Raw genomic sequence first — 15,340 nt, forward strand, 5'->3', positions numbered from 1 at the left:
GGTCCCTCTCTGGCTGCTTCATCCCCGTCACCTTTTTTGGGATTTTCTTCTTCCGTACCCTTTTAAGATGGTGTTCTGAAGAGTTTTAACCTTCATAGACAGAGAAGTGTGAGTTTAGTTTGAGACATGAGCATTTTTAAATGAAGAGAACGTGCTTCTCTTCCTCTGCACCCTCTCCACTGCGACCTCACCCCTCCTGTGGCTAATGACTTCCATGCTGGCATCTTCAGTTCAATTTCAAATTGCTCTCCTGAATCTCAAACCACATGTCTAAGCACTAAGTATCCACCCAGCATTCCAGGGGCCCCTGAGATTCATCATGTCTCAAACTAAACCCCCACTTCTACCTCTGGTGCTCCCCCTGGAGGGAGGGGAAGCACCATTGCACATCATCATCACATGTACCACCACCACCAGTCAGTTCCAAGTCCCATAGATTCTCCTTCCTTGACACATCTCGGATGCATCATAACCATTGCCACCTCAGTTCAGGTATCATACTTTTTGACTAAGCCAACTCACACTTCTCTGTAAGCCTTGTCTATGTGGGAAGACTTAGTCCACTGCTTGGCACCTACAGTACCCACCAAATAGTTGTTTGAATAGTTCTCTTGTCTCAGGTACAGCAAGAATTCCTCTCTCACAAGGATGTGCAGAATATGATGAAATTCCTCTCACTGCACCTAGCACCTAGTGATTATCTAATAAATAATTAGGAAATTAGTCCTTGAAGGCAAAAAAACAAAGCTAGTCTTCCTCCTCTAGTTCTATCTAGTATAAGACTGACCACCTAAGACAGAGCAGGTAAGCAAAGTGGAAAAAGAATTAATCTTGGAGTTGAAGAACTAAAACTGAATTTGCCTTTTAAGCTAGTGTGCTCTTGAATAACAAATCATCATATCAAAAAGCAAGACTTTAGCTGGGCTGGGGAAGTTTTTTCTCTCAATCCGGAGAAATAGAACTCCAAAGTACCCTGTAGCACCTACAATTTAACTGTAACAAATTAGTGGTTCTTGAACAAGACAAATCACATCAGACTGAACCTTCACTGGTTAACATTTTCAGTAGAATCTGCAACAGATGACAGAAGACAAGTTCCAATCTTTGCTCCAAAGTATATCAGCAGAACATGTCAAAGCCTAAATTAAAAGTTTCACTTGCTTAAAAAAAAAAAAAAATCCTTTTGTTGGCAGTCTCTCACTGATGACATGCAACAATTTTTGCATATGAAATCGCCTAGTCCCCTGCCTTGCTGCTAACTTTGTAGAAGTTCCAAAGCATTTCTGGAGCAAGTGATCTATTTGGACCGACAATGCCAAGCTGGGACCTGAGCCCTGAATGAGCTAAAATTACCAACGCAAGAAAAACGTGGCTTTGGAAGCTATTTCCCCCAAATGTAGGGTTTCTTTTGGTCAAGGGAATGATAAAGAATGTTGACTTTTTCCAGATGAACAAAGTTGAATGAAACCTCAAAATCCCACTGTAGATTTCTGTTCTGAAAAGCAAGCGGCTACCACAGAGCAGGGGAGACAAATGTTAACTTCTCAGGCCCGACCTCTCCCCAAGCGTAAAAATTGCACCTGTCATCCCAAAGTTCCTGAGTCCAACATGAGCGGACTGGAGTATACTACATGCCAGGCACATCCATGTGGAGAAAAAGAAGGCAGACCCCTGTCGTCGAGGGGTTCACTGTCTGAGAGGAAGACAGACACATTCACAACTAACCAGATCAAGACACCAAATGCTGAGTTCCATAGCAAGCACCAAGCAAAGTGAGAGAAGTCCAGCAGGGAGTGTCCCTTGGGGGGCAGAGGGTGAGACAGGGAACACCCTGGGGCAGGGGATTCCAGTGTATTTTGTCCCCTCTTCTATCACTGCCCTCTACTCACTGAACCTCAAGTGTCGGTCCCATGCCTGCCTTCCCCACTAGAAGTTGAACTCCACAGACATAGGCGCCATGTGAGACAATGATGAATCCATGCTGACTGGATCAAAGGAGCACATAGGATGTGTCCTCAAGGGGCATGAAATACCGCAGGAATACCAGAAGGGTGGAGATGCTGAAGAATTTAGGGGAGGCTAGGACCACCATGTCAGGCTAAGAAACTGAAGTTTTTATTTAGTGGGCCACAGGCAGTTATAGAAGATTCTAAGGAGAGCAATAAATTAAGATTGTGCTTTTTTGTGATTTCAAAGATTATTCTGAAGGTACTTGGAAAACAGATTGGAGACAGGTGACAATTAGAAGCCTGGGGCACTGGTTTAATGAGTGAAACCTGGAGCAGGCCCTCATGGAGGCAGTAGAGGAGCTGGAAGGGAAAGAGTTAAAAGTAAAACTGAACCCCCCTGCCTGGTCCCTTCTCCTTGCTTCCCAGGGCCTGACTTCTCCCTCAACCCAGCACTTAACCCTGGGCCCTCAGACTACAGGTCTGAGGATGGGGACCATTTCTTCTTAGCGCTTTGCCCCTGATGGAAATTCTACGTAGTAGGGCCTGAGAAGTTAACATTTGTCTCCCCTGAGGCATGCTGTCATTGAAATCCCAGTACCTCAGATGTGTACCTAGGCCTGACAAGTAGGAAGTAGTAAGGGAATATTTGATCACAAAAGGGATTTAGCTCACTCAAAGAATAACAACATAACAAAGGTGCCTGGATAGACTGGCATAGCATTTTAAGACTCTGAGCCCAGAGAAACAACTCAGCTTTGTAAAAAAACAAAAAATTCAATACTATGAGCCCCAGAGGAGGGTGGGATTGCAGTTAGAAAATGGTGAGCTCTCCAAGTGGGTAGCTGTCACTTTTATAACTCACTTGGAAAACAAACGAGAGTAAGGACAGACCATAGTCCAAAGGTGAAGCAAGTCCTGGGTTATGTGGTATAGACCCTTCACAGAGGATGGGAGTTCCTTTGAAAAGATTTCTTCAGGAAAGTGACAGCTGAGGGTGGGTAGGCAAGGTGTGTGCCCTGCAGGAAAGAGGTGGGCAACAGAGGAAGAGCAGAACGGGCTTGGCAACTCAGAAACTAAAAATTGTCCCTGTTTTGAAAACTTGCCTTGAGCTATAAGCTTCACAGACATGTCTTCCATTTCCTTTTGCTACTTCCAAGCATGCCGTGTGGCGGAGGGGAATAAGAGCTGCCACTTTACAAAGGAGATTGTCAAGCAGGGCGTGGCAGTAGAAAAGACTGTTCTAGGTCTGAGTTTGTCATTTATAAGCAGTGAGGCTGCAGGCAAGACTCATGCCTCAGTGTCCTCATCAACAAAATGAAAACAGTATCAACAGCAATCTTTCCCAACTGGGTCACAAGGGAGGCAGAACAGACCTAATGCACAGACACATAGCAAGACCCACTGAAGGTTTCTTTAAACTGAAACCATAATTTGGTGAGAAGAGGGCCATATGGCAGGGTCTGACACACACTGAAACCATGGCGAATGCATGGAAAAATGTAAAAAAAAAAAAAAAAATTGCAACGCCCACTGTAGTTGGCTCTGACCCTACCTGGGTACAAGAGGTACACCTGAAGATGGCTCTGGGTTGGCCAGGTACAAACATCCAGTAAAGTTAACATACTACCCACCAAAGGCCATAAAGTGGCCCTGGAGCTGCCTCTGAACCCATGCAGTTGGTGCCAGAGAGGAACCAGTGACTCACTAACTCACAAACACAAAGCCATCTCTGCTGCCCCTTTGAGGGGTCGCTTGCTCACATCTGGTGTCACAACATAGTGGTATTTACACCTAGGAGAAGCCAGAAGATGAGCTGTTTGAGAAGTCACCTCAAGTAATTCTCAGAGCCACCACAATCAAGTTAAAGGGGTCAGAAGACACACAGGAGGGCTCTTCTAGCACAAATGATTTCCCAAATCTCCCTGACCCTCCCAATCAGATCTGTAGCTGGGGCAGAGGCTCCAATTTAAAAATTAACCAGCTGATTGGAATTCAAAATATGGTCCAGCCAACCTCAAATCCTTTCCTTTCCCTCCACCTTTCTCTTCAGAAGGGAGGGGGAGGCTAGAGGTGGGAGGGGCACTTTTCCACTCACTTTGCTCCAACCGGTGCTATGCTTCTTCTCTGAATCTACTCTGCCAGTTTCCAGATGTTACCTAGCTTTTCTGGTTTGTTTAATTTTAAGAACCTCAGACTTGGAGGATGAATAGTCCACAGGTTCAAGTTTCATGGCCCTCAGACCAGTAGCTGTATGCATCTACCTATGAAAACTTTTGTCAATTTTTAAAATCAGTCAGTGGGAAGTGCCATCTGCCTTAGCTGTCCCTCTGCAGTGCTTGAGGAGCAAAACACAGTGTTTATGTTTGCTGAATGAATAAATGGATGAATGAACAATCTCTAAAGGAGGAAGCAGTCACCACAGACTAGACACACATAGACTGCGGACCCCTCTGGCACACATCGCTTCCCCTTCCAGATCTACCAGTATAATACAGTCATGAAGAAGCACACTTTCTCTTTCAGTTAAATAGAAGCTAAGGTTACAACCTAGTTACAACTTCCTATTCTCTTGGGGTATCAACTCCTAATCCCTTCCCTCAGGTAATTAAAATCAAGCAAACAAACAAAATGAAACCCAATCAGATACAACGGTTTCCCTTTTCTACTTCTGTTTTTCTGGCCCCAGGTGTCAGGCTGTGAATGGTCTACACCCCTGTGCCCCAAAGGCTGGTCAGGGAGGTGGTGAGGAGACAGTCTATCAAAAAATGTCTCCAGGCACTGATTAGTTTCCAGTTCTTCCTCTCCTCCATGCCTGCAAACCTGCTTTCCAGAAGCAACAGAAGGTACTGGAAAGGAACTGTCAAAAACCAATGTTGGAATCTGCTAACTTGCCACTAGATCCTAGGCAAGTTCTTCTGTTTCAGCCACAGTTTCCTTATCTGTCATATTTAAATATGATAAATGCTGGCTTCACTTTTAGGCTAAATGTGTGAAAGCAAAGGAACTTGCGGGGGAGGGGGGGTAAGGAAAGGTCTCAAAACTTCAAAATACTAGCAGTATCATTTTCCTTTCCTCCCCCAGCTCTTCCCTCCCAAGTGGAAGGCAGGGTGGCTTACTGTCTGCTGCTCTAAGGTAGATCTTCCAAGTAAGAGCAATACCTTCCTCCTCTTCCCCTGTCTGCACCCAGCCTCCCAGAACTAGCTCAGAAAGCGGGTCCACTGCCTTCTCTTGACAAAGGACAAGGTCTCGCAGTATGTCAGAAAGAACTTGGTGTAGCAAACTGAGGGGCTGCTGTCTTCTATCACCAGCTGGACCTCGGTATCCTCATCTATCCAATGGGAATGATACCACCTGCTTCCTTATTTCTTGGAGTTCTGGGAAAGCAAGAATGGAAGGTTGGTCTTATCCTGACCTAGAAACCCCTTCCTGGCCCTCGGGTCTCATTCTGGGAGCCTTCTGGGAGGTTCCAAAGAGAGGTGGAGGCTAAGGGATGCTGAGGGTCACTCACTCTTTACCTCAATCACCTGGCCAGGGAAGAGCAGAGGAGAGGGTGCCCGGAGCCCAGGGTCCAAGGTCTCCTCACCCTGCCCAAGGGTGGTCTAGACGGGACAGGATGTCACAGTTTCCCTCCCAGATGAGTCTGAAATCACCTGCCTCCCTGCTCACTCCCAGGCGGTACCAAGGGCCTTACAGGGAGAGAGCCAGGCAGCTGGAGAAACTTAAGAGAGACAGGGAGCTGGGAGAGAGGTAAAAAGGTGAGGGACAGCAATGAAGTCACAAACAGGCAGGCAGAGAAAGGGAAAGTGAAGGAGCCGGGAGAATCCACGGAAACTGAAAGAGAACCAACCCGAGAGAGACCTGGAGACACACTGACAGCGCGGGAGTGTCGGGGAGACAAAGGGGACCATCCGGTGTTTTTAACTGGTCTGGCCTTTCGGAGACACCCCGTGCCCACGAGCAAAGCCTAGGGGGGCGGGAGGAGGAGGCCGGAGCAAGCAGTGGCTCCCCACGACCGACCCCTTCGCCCCAGTGCCCGGCCCCCTCCCCGGTCCCGGCCCCCACCCGCACCCCACCGTCCCTCCCCGCCGCGCTCTCACCTGCCAGCGCCAGGATCTGGGCCTTGTGGAGCAACAGCGCGCCCCAGTCGCGGGGGGCGCGCGGGGGGCTCTCGGGCTCGGCGCCCAGCTCCTCCGGGCCCCGGTACACGGCGTACACCTTCTGGTTGTCAAAATCCAGCCGCGAGCGGGGGCTGAAGTCGCGCACGCACGACACCGGCAGAGCGTAGCAGACGTTGTCCTCCAGGAACCGCACAAAGGCGTACATGGTGGGCGCGGGGGGCGGGCCCGGTCGAGCCGGTCAGCCCGCGGGGCGGGCGCAGAGGTGGGGACCCCGCGGGGGGCGCGAGCCGCACGGCCGGGCCGGGGGGCGGGGGCGGCTCCCCGGGACCCGGGCTCCCCCACTGTTATTGTTCCTGAAAGCACCGCTCTGCCAATCGGCTGCTCTCGCCTGGGCGCGGAAAAGTGGGGGGGGGGGGAATAAGGGGGCGGGGGGCGGATGAGGGGGGTTTGGGAGCGCACCGCCACTCGCAAAGTCAGACCCGAGCAATCACAGCCGGAGCGCGATTCCAGCCGGGAGGGGAAAAGGGCAGAGGGGGAATGGCAATAATAATAATAACAACAATAATAGCATTGCAGGAAAAAGAAATGCATTGACTAAACGTCGCGCTGCGGGAAAGATTAGATGGCTGCAACAATCGCGCTGCAAAACAAATTGCATGGCAACAAAACTGCATTGCAAACGACAGGGGAGAGCGTGAGAGAATTGAACGCAGGGCGGGGGGACAATCTTGTTTGGATCCTAAAGTGTAAACTTGAATCCGCCAGTGAGCAGAATTTGTTTCAAATAATTTGGGCCACTTCTCTTACTCGCCTGCTTGCTTGCTTGCTTGCTTCCCTTTCTTTTCTTTTCTTCTTCTCGCTTGCTCTCACTTTACTTACTTTTTTTTTTTTTTTGCAAAACAGCTAGCTCCCCCTGTGGGGAGGGTCAGTCAGGCAGAAACGTTTCTCTGCAGCTGCCAAACCGGTTCTGACCTGAACTGGGGCTTATCTGGGATTTCTAGTTGGACCAGCTGGCTGGGGTGATGGAGGGTTTGTCAAGGACTGCTCCCAACTAAAGGGAGCAGGGGATCCCCTCTTCCCTATAGTTTTCCTCCTTAAACACCTCTTCACGACATGCCTGTCTCTTGCATGAAACCATTTGGATTGAGGACTGAGGACGGAGTGGGGGTACTCTGAGGAAGGCAGGGCCAAGGCTAGCTGAGCATTTCTGGAGTACTCTGAAGACCTCAGAAATGAGTCTCTGGAATAGCAGTCTCTTCCCTGTCCCTGATATCATGGGCAGAAGCTTCTGGAGGGGGGTAAGATGAGAAGGGGCTTGGGTTCCCCAAGACAAACCAAGAACATCAGAGGGGGCACTGCACTGAAACCCATTCCCACATCAGAATGTGTGAGCGCTCTCACACTGATGCCTCTGAGAGGGCAGGCTTTGTAGCCAGTAAGACTCCTTATATCTCCATTGTCTACCCCTGACTTGCCACTTGGCAGAGAATAGATGAATTCTGCGTGAGGAATCATAATAAATTAAATTCTACATTCACCCAGTGACCAAGTCATTCATTCTTTTATTCAAGCGACCAATATCATGGGGGGTACACCACATGCCAGGTTGTAGGGTAGACACTAGAGAAATGAGCACACACGATACACACCTGGATTCCTTGCAGTGTTAGTGCATCAGGACTTGAGTCTCAATTTTGGATTGTGTGCTAAATCTACCTTAATATATGAATAAAACACTTCCCTGTCCTTGTAACCCTTATAATCCTGTCTAGGAATATTAAAAAAGTTTAAGGAAGTAAGCATGTTATAGTGAGAAAAGTGTTCTCATAGAGGAATGTTTAATGGAGGTGGCAGATTTAATTAAACGGTGTATTTAAAAAAATATTTTCAATAATTACAGCTTGTAAGAATAAATCCAAAATAAATGCACCAAAATGTTATGTTTCTCAATAGTGGTGGATGATTTTGATTTTTCCTTATGTGTGTATATGTATATGTATATATTTTTTCCACAATAAACAGGTATTACTTTATAATCACAAGCACTCAAACAGTATTTTCAAAAGAGCACTGAGCTCACACTTCAAATCAGCTACATTAATGATGAATGATGAAGCAGAATAAGCCAAAACCCCCAAATTATTTCACTATGATTTGAGGAGTACGTTATATATTGAATCCCATCAACACACAGCTCTCATATTCAAATATGCAGGTTAGATTATGTTTGTATAAACCAAGTCTCTGGTATAGATCACGTGATAGTCAGGCATGACTGCAAGCTATCCTGATGCAGACATTGTTCTTACCTTGCCCCACATCCTTGAAAAATAGAGAAGCCACTCCGAGTTCCAATAGATTTACTTTTGTGATTATTTGGGTGAAGAATCATAATAAAATCCACACTCACCCAGTCACCTAGTCATTCATTCTTTTTTTCAAGCGACCATTATTCTTTAATCTTAAATTTAACCTAAATGAGCTTGTAGGAATACATTCCTATGGTCATTGAGAAGTAATATGTAGCAAGACTTCTGATAATTCACATGATGGATCATGTTGGCCACATTCAATGAAAGTTCATGAAACTCTGAACTATGCTTGCAAAATAATTTCAAGGAGCACTGCGGTAAGCCTCCTCTCTGTGTTTAAATGAGGGTGACCCAAAAATGCATCCCCAGTCTTACCTCTTATCACCTTCCTCTATACAGTACAAACTCCAGATACATTAAACTAGTTGACATTCCCCAAGATAGCATGTTTTATCAGGTCCCAAGCCTTTGTGTTTGTTCTGCCCACATCCTGGGACATTCTTCCTCCCAGAATGTATTGTGACCTCAACTTACCCTAAAGACCAGCTCAAAGGCCATCTCCTTTGTGAAACCTTCCCCACCCACCCTCTCTCCTCCAACACAGGCAGCCTCTTTCTCCTATTTTGTACCAACACCTTTTCTCTTCTCTCACTAGAATGAGCTCTTTGAGAGGGGATTAAAAGACCAAGTAAAGGTAAAGCATCCCAGGTTCCTAGCAGAGGGGAATACAAGTTTATAGAACAAATGTATTTTTTTTTAAATGCAGAGAGCAGAAAAAATAAGCCTTATGCACAGTTTGTTTTTTTTTTTCTTTCTGAAAATCTGTCCATCTTTTCAGAGTTGGTGCTGAATCCCAACTCTTGTCTTTCCCACTCCCAATGACTAAAGGGTAGAATACTGATACCATGCCTTATAGTTCAGACACATTCATAAGTATATAAATATTACTGCAACTTCTAGTTCAACAAATTCCCTATTCAGAGCGAGTAAATAATTCCTATAAGGTGAAATAAGTCCTTTTCCCAAGAATCCAGAAATAAGAACGAACAATGTTATGGATGGCACCAGAGTTAACATAGACTGAAGTATACTTTGCATGTTGATATGCAGAATGTTTTCCAGAAGAGGAACAGCAGACACAAGATTCTCAAAGCAACACCATTGGACAGCCCTAGGGCAACAGAAAGACACCCAGAGTTTCTCCTTTTTGTGTGACTCAAGTCAGTATTTTGATGCAGCTTCAAGGAAAACCTACTGTGTGACTTTTCTGCCCTAGTGAAAACTGAATGAGAATACATCCTTGAGCCAGAGATCAAGTTCTGGGCTTTACACATACCAGAAACTCAAGACAATGATTCACTGACTGGCGAGTAGAGTAAAGACAGATCAGAGGTATGCATTTCAGACCTAAAGAGGTGGTTAAAAATGCCAAGTTTAACCAAATCATTGTCGAATCCCCTCTTCAATATCCCTGCAAAATGGTCATGCAGACTACTTTGTACAATTCAAATGTCAGGAAGTTTGCAACCACCCCTTAACTTCTGAATACTACTGAGTGTTAGAAATGTCCTTCTTACACTGAGGCTTTCACCCTACAGCTTCTATACAGCTTTACCATCAAAAGTCAGTGTCAGGGCATTCCTTCTGGTAGGGGAAACATGGGATCCTATCTCCTTAGAATCTTATCTGTCTTTTGCCCAGACATCTTCACTTCCTTTACCTGTCCTCACAGGAGCTGGTTTCAGTGATAATTGTAAGCAAGAGGAGCCCCACAGCTCCTGGATCAGGGCTAGAGCTGAACATCCCCTGTTCTGTGGAGCCCCCAACAAAATATGGCTAAACCTGGCACAGGACAAGTATTCATGCACTGGTGGGGTTTGGAATCCTACACTGGTTTGGAAGATGTGCTGATTGGGTTTGAACCTGACTGTCCCCATTCATGATTTGAAACCAGCATGGATTCAAAAATGGGCCAGTCAGGATTGAAAGGTAGGCACCCTGAAAGGAATATAAGCCAGGGAAGCCAGAGGGATTAAGACTCAGATCTTCACTTCAGAGACTCGTTCACTGAGAACTTCACCAGCTGATCTCAGCTTCAAACTGTAGCCTGACTGCTGGTACCTCAATTTCTGCCCTGCAGTCCACTGCTGGCCATTGGCTGGTGCCTCTAAAAGAGCTGTCAGCTGCTGACCTGTGCCTGGCATCTCTAAAGATCTGTAACACTAGTACCTGATCCTCCACATCACCACCTCCTGACCGGTGCTACCCAGTCCAGCCTTTAGATTACTGCTGTGCTGCCTCAGCAGTACCACCTGTGACTACCTCCAGCTGCCACCATGAGTTGGGTCTTCGCCCACCACTTATTAGTGTGCTCGGGCTCTGCATCTTGATGAGGACAACACCATCTTGCACAAGCAGCTTTTGGTTTGGCGTACTAGACACCGTGGACACTATCTGGCCATTTGTGACCTTAGAAACTCTTCCCTTTTCCCCAATTTCCTCTTTGTTAATAAACTCTCTCATTTGTTGCACTCTGAGCCTGAATTGTGTCTTGCAATTGTGAGCACATGGGTACACAGGTGAGGACCCTTGAATCCTGACATCCCCCAAGTTCGTACAGTTTCAATAATCATTGTGACATCTACTTTTCTTCCAAAGCTTACTGTGTAGACTGCACATGCTAGGCACCATGTATACATTATCTCAAACAATTCCACACTGAACTCTTCACATAGATACTATGAACTCATGATAGAGCTGAGAACATACAGACTTACAACAAAGCAGTTCGGATCTGGGAGCCATGGAAGGCTGTGGTCCTGTTTGTATGAACCTTCTGCTCTGGAAGCAATATGGTTCAGGAAGGATTAGAGGGGAGGCAAGACTGGGGAGCAAGAGGTCTGTGATGAGCCTGATTGTCCTGTTCCTGCCCCGCCTTTAAGTCCCTCTTTCTCTGGGCCAAATGTACTTTACCTCTCATCCAAGTCATTTTAATGGAGCAGAAAATGTACACATCTGGGGAAGCTTTGCAACTATGTCTCCATTGTGCTTTCCTGTTGAGTTTTGCAGAGCCTTGGGTTAATGTCAAGCTCCTTAGGTTTAGCCAGGGAAGCATGTTCAGTGGCAGCAGCAGGACTTATGTTTCATATTACTGCATGGAATTTTCAAATGTACTTTGCAAAACTATTTTAAGGAGACCTGGGTTCTGTGAATTTTTAGAGCAATTGGAGCGTGTCTTTTCAACCTCTCTGCTAATGATTGACCACATTTTTTCATGATTTTGCATTTTTATCCTGTGATATTTAATTTAACTTTTCAAGTCTTTGCTTCCTATTTTTTTTTTTTTTTCAAATTTGCTTAGAAAAGCAACTTGTTGTGCTGTGAGCTTCAGGCTACTATCTTCTCATGTTGTTTCAAGGAAGGAATGTTGCTGCATCTTCAGCAGGATCTGGGGCTGCTGGGAGTCCAGTGGTGGCCATGGTCCCAAGCTGGGTACTGTCACCCCACAGCAGAGGCATCAATATAGTGCATCCATGTGAACTCTTAATCATGACCTCTAACTGAGTATGGTCTTGGGGGCTTCAGTATGGAAAGAAGAGGGTATCAAAGAGGGAGAAGGAAGGAAAAAGGAGTTACATATTAAGTACAGGCTCAAAAGCCAGTGAATATTGTTGGAATTAGAGGGAATGCTAATTTGTTTCATAAGTTACAGGTAGGAGGGCCAAAGAAACCCCAGATTCCTTTGGAATAAGACCGGGGGTTAAATCCTGACTTTGTCACACCTTTGCTATAACTTTGAGCAAGAAAATTCACTTTCCTGAGTCTAAGATTTATTACCTGTAAAATGAAGTGATTAATACTGGTGGTGTGAGAACTAGGAAAGGAGTTCATGCTCTCTGTATCAGGATCACTTGGGGAACTAAAACAAAACCCTACTCCCAGGCCCCATCCCCAAGATCCCTGGAAGTCTCGCCTTCCTCCTTTGAGTGTCTCTCTGTTTCTTGGCCCCCATTTGACATGTCTGACTCCCAAAATCTGACCCCAAAGAACAAGAAAAGCCCCTGCCCTAGTTTTTCCTTAGTACCACTAGACAGGTTGACATTTTAAAAATGTTTGTCTAAAATATGAAGACAGGGCCTCCCTGGTGGTGCAGCGGTTGAGCGCTGGGTTGCGAAGCTGCCTGCGGCCTCTGCGGGCGCCGGTTCGATCCCCGGCTGCTTCCTGGCCACCGGAGGCGGGTCCCACATGGCGCGCAGACCTCTCCTGCCACCCGATGCTCCTCTCAGCAGTGTACTTCGGTCCTTCTGCCTGCTCTGCTCCTGGCTCTGGCTCTGGTGAATTCTCTCACCCTCCCGCGCTTCTGACTGTACCCAGTGCATGTATAAACAAAACAAAGAAAGAAAGAAAGAAAGAAAGAAAACATGCCTCTATAAAAAAAAAAAAAAATGAAGACAGAACAAAACGGAAATAATTACAGAAAAATGCACCCAGCAGAAAAATAGGTTGATAACAACACACAGTTGACATCCACTAATACCAACTGACACCATCCATCAGCCTCTCGGGAAACAAGATGGTAATTCTACCTCCTCTTACAAGGTGAGACTTCCTTATTACCCGTATGATGCCTGCAAGTCACTATCTCTCCCCCATTTAATTCATGTGACGGCTGCCTTATCTGGGTCTTCTGGGCATTCCAACATTATTTGGCAGCTAACAGGGCATCCTTCCTTCACAGACCACAGGCTAGTTCTCTGGTTACTATCTTGTCTCTGCTCATCTCAAATATTCTGTGGTTCAGCATGTCTGTTCTTCACAGGTTCTCACAAGACCAGAGGGCAAACCACACTGAAAACTCTGGGCTACCATTCTGGGTCAGAGGCACAGAAGGTTACATTAATTAAGAGGGTTAAGTTATCTTAGAAGCAAACCATGAACAATTCTGATTTTCCTCACTATACCATAACCACATCATGCTGGTTCTTAAATCAGAGTCTCCTTATTCTGGAGGCCCTGGTTTTCTTAAGCACTCTGAGATTTTTAAGTTTTCTAGTAGATTTCTACAGTCTGATGTCCTCTGTGGATGGCCAGGGAGTTGGAACAGTATCAAAACTCTACTTTCTCCTGTTTCCTATCAGTCATATCTTCATTATCATGGAAAATAAGTGACAATATTAGAGGAGTAGATTATCAATTAAGGGGGAGACAATTTTTTTCTGAAACATAGGATGGACAAGAGCAAGACATGCAAGGGCATGTGAGACTCTGGATGAAGTGGCCAGGGAGAAATTTAATTCTACCAAGAAGCAGAGTAGAATATAGGCTAGGACCCCACCTCCACCCTGCTAATACTTCCGGCCACAGAGGTAGGCAATGAAATTGTCTCTGATCACTGAGTTCTGGCTCTGGGATGGATTCTGAGAGGTGGCATGAGACAGAAGAGGTTATGAAGCAATATGAAAAGTGCACAGGTTTTGAACTCAGATTTCGGTTCAGTTATTGCTACATACCAAGTTTCTGTGGGAGTGAGCAAATCTCTGCCTCTCAGATTTTCTGTCAGATAGAGCTTTATAAGGTTGTCATGGCATCTAGCAGACTATGCATGTGAAGTGTCTGTCAGGCACAATACCTCACACAGTTAAGTTCTTAAAACTATCAGTTGTCCTTTTTATCCTCATCTTCCGAGAGAGGGAGATCACATGGTAATGACAAGGATGAATCTTCAGAATCCAGTTATTTGGGGGTGAAGTATCTTCCTACTTCTCCCCAAAGGCTGGCTATTCCTATAGAGATGCCACCTACCATCCTTTCCTGGCCAACACTGGGGCAATATGCTTTGTTAAAGAAAGTTGGGACCTTAGTAAGAGTGATACTTTTACGAAGCTTTGGGGCTTATGCTGAGTTTAGGGTTTTATTGTCTTCTCTTAAAATCATGTTCATATTTTATATATTTAAAACATGCCTTTACAATTGTGAAATACAGTGTTTTCAATAAAAAAGATGAATTATGTTATGCTTTTCGGTTCCCATTTCTAGGTTCTTTTTTTTTTTTCATCTTGTTGTATGAATTTTTTCCATAATACCCTGCCTTATGTCTTAACTCATTTGGGATACTAGCTATGGAAATTTGGGCAAGATTTTTAACTCCTGTCTTACTAATTAACTCATTTATTAATAAACTATTTTTGAGGGATTATTACATGCTATATGCTTTTGAGATACAGTGGAGAACCAGACAGATTGAGTTTTCTTAGCTATGACATGGGGAAGACTAAATCTAATCTTTTAGGATTGTTGAGAGGAGTAAATGAGATAATATATGTAAATGAGAGAATATGGCAAGGAAGAAGACTAATATTTATTGAGCTTCTAACTCTGTCTCCGGGAATGTTAGGTGCTTCATATGCAATCCCCATAATAACCTTGGAAAGTAATTGCTGTTAACCTTGTTTTACAGTTGCGTCAACATAGGTTCGGAGAAGGAAAGTGAGGGCCCATGCCTGATTCGAACTTGGTATGGTCCATGCAGTTCCCCCCACTACTACGTCGCTTCCAGGGTTCCTCGGCATCATAAGCCTACAGATTAAATGTTGCTGTTAGAACATGCAAATAATTATCAATAACTCCAAGTCACCAGAGGAAGGACTCTGTGGTCCTCTGGCAGCCAGACTCCCAAGCTATGGAGACAGCTGGGACATGGACACTCGGCAAGAGGGACATTCTCTGCTATGGTGACCTTTGAAAGTGAAATAGTGAAAAGTATCTCTGACTCTTACCACACCAGGTGGAGACAGACTTCAATTGCATAAACAAGGTACATCTGTCCTCTTTAAATGCTCAATGTTCAAGGAAGAGTCTGCCAAGAAATGTTGACTTAGCTCCTGCACACTTTCAAGAAGCTAAAGGCAGAACAGGGAGTGAAGTGACTACGCTCAGACCAGCAAGGGGAATGCGAAATTGC

General features: G+C 45.4%; 1 protein-coding gene across 13 annotated transcripts in view; it reads right to left on the minus strand.

The window, feature by feature from the left end:
* The window catches only part of LOC119235247 (AGBL carboxypeptidase 4), a 940,458-nt gene that overhangs the window by 222,585 nt on the left and 702,533 nt on the right, over window positions 1-15,340 (minus strand). Inside the window, exon 1 of one of the 13 annotated variants that reach the window (XM_037498453.1) lies at window positions 6,047-6,354. The exons of the other annotated variants lie outside the window; for them this stretch is intronic. Coding sequence (XP_037354350.1) covers window positions 6,047-6,272 — 226 coding nt within the window. The 5' untranslated portion in view covers window positions 6,273-6,354. Of the gene's footprint in view, window positions 1-6,046; window positions 6,355-15,340 lie in introns of those variants that run through there. 13 annotated transcript variants of the gene reach the window in all.

Source organism: Talpa occidentalis, unplaced genomic scaffold, assembly GCF_014898055.3.
Source record: "Talpa occidentalis isolate TD23 unplaced genomic scaffold, MPIMG_talOcc4v2.1 talOcc4.9, whole genome shotgun sequence".
Lineage (NCBI taxonomy): Eukaryota > Metazoa > Chordata > Mammalia > Eulipotyphla > Talpidae > Talpa > Talpa occidentalis.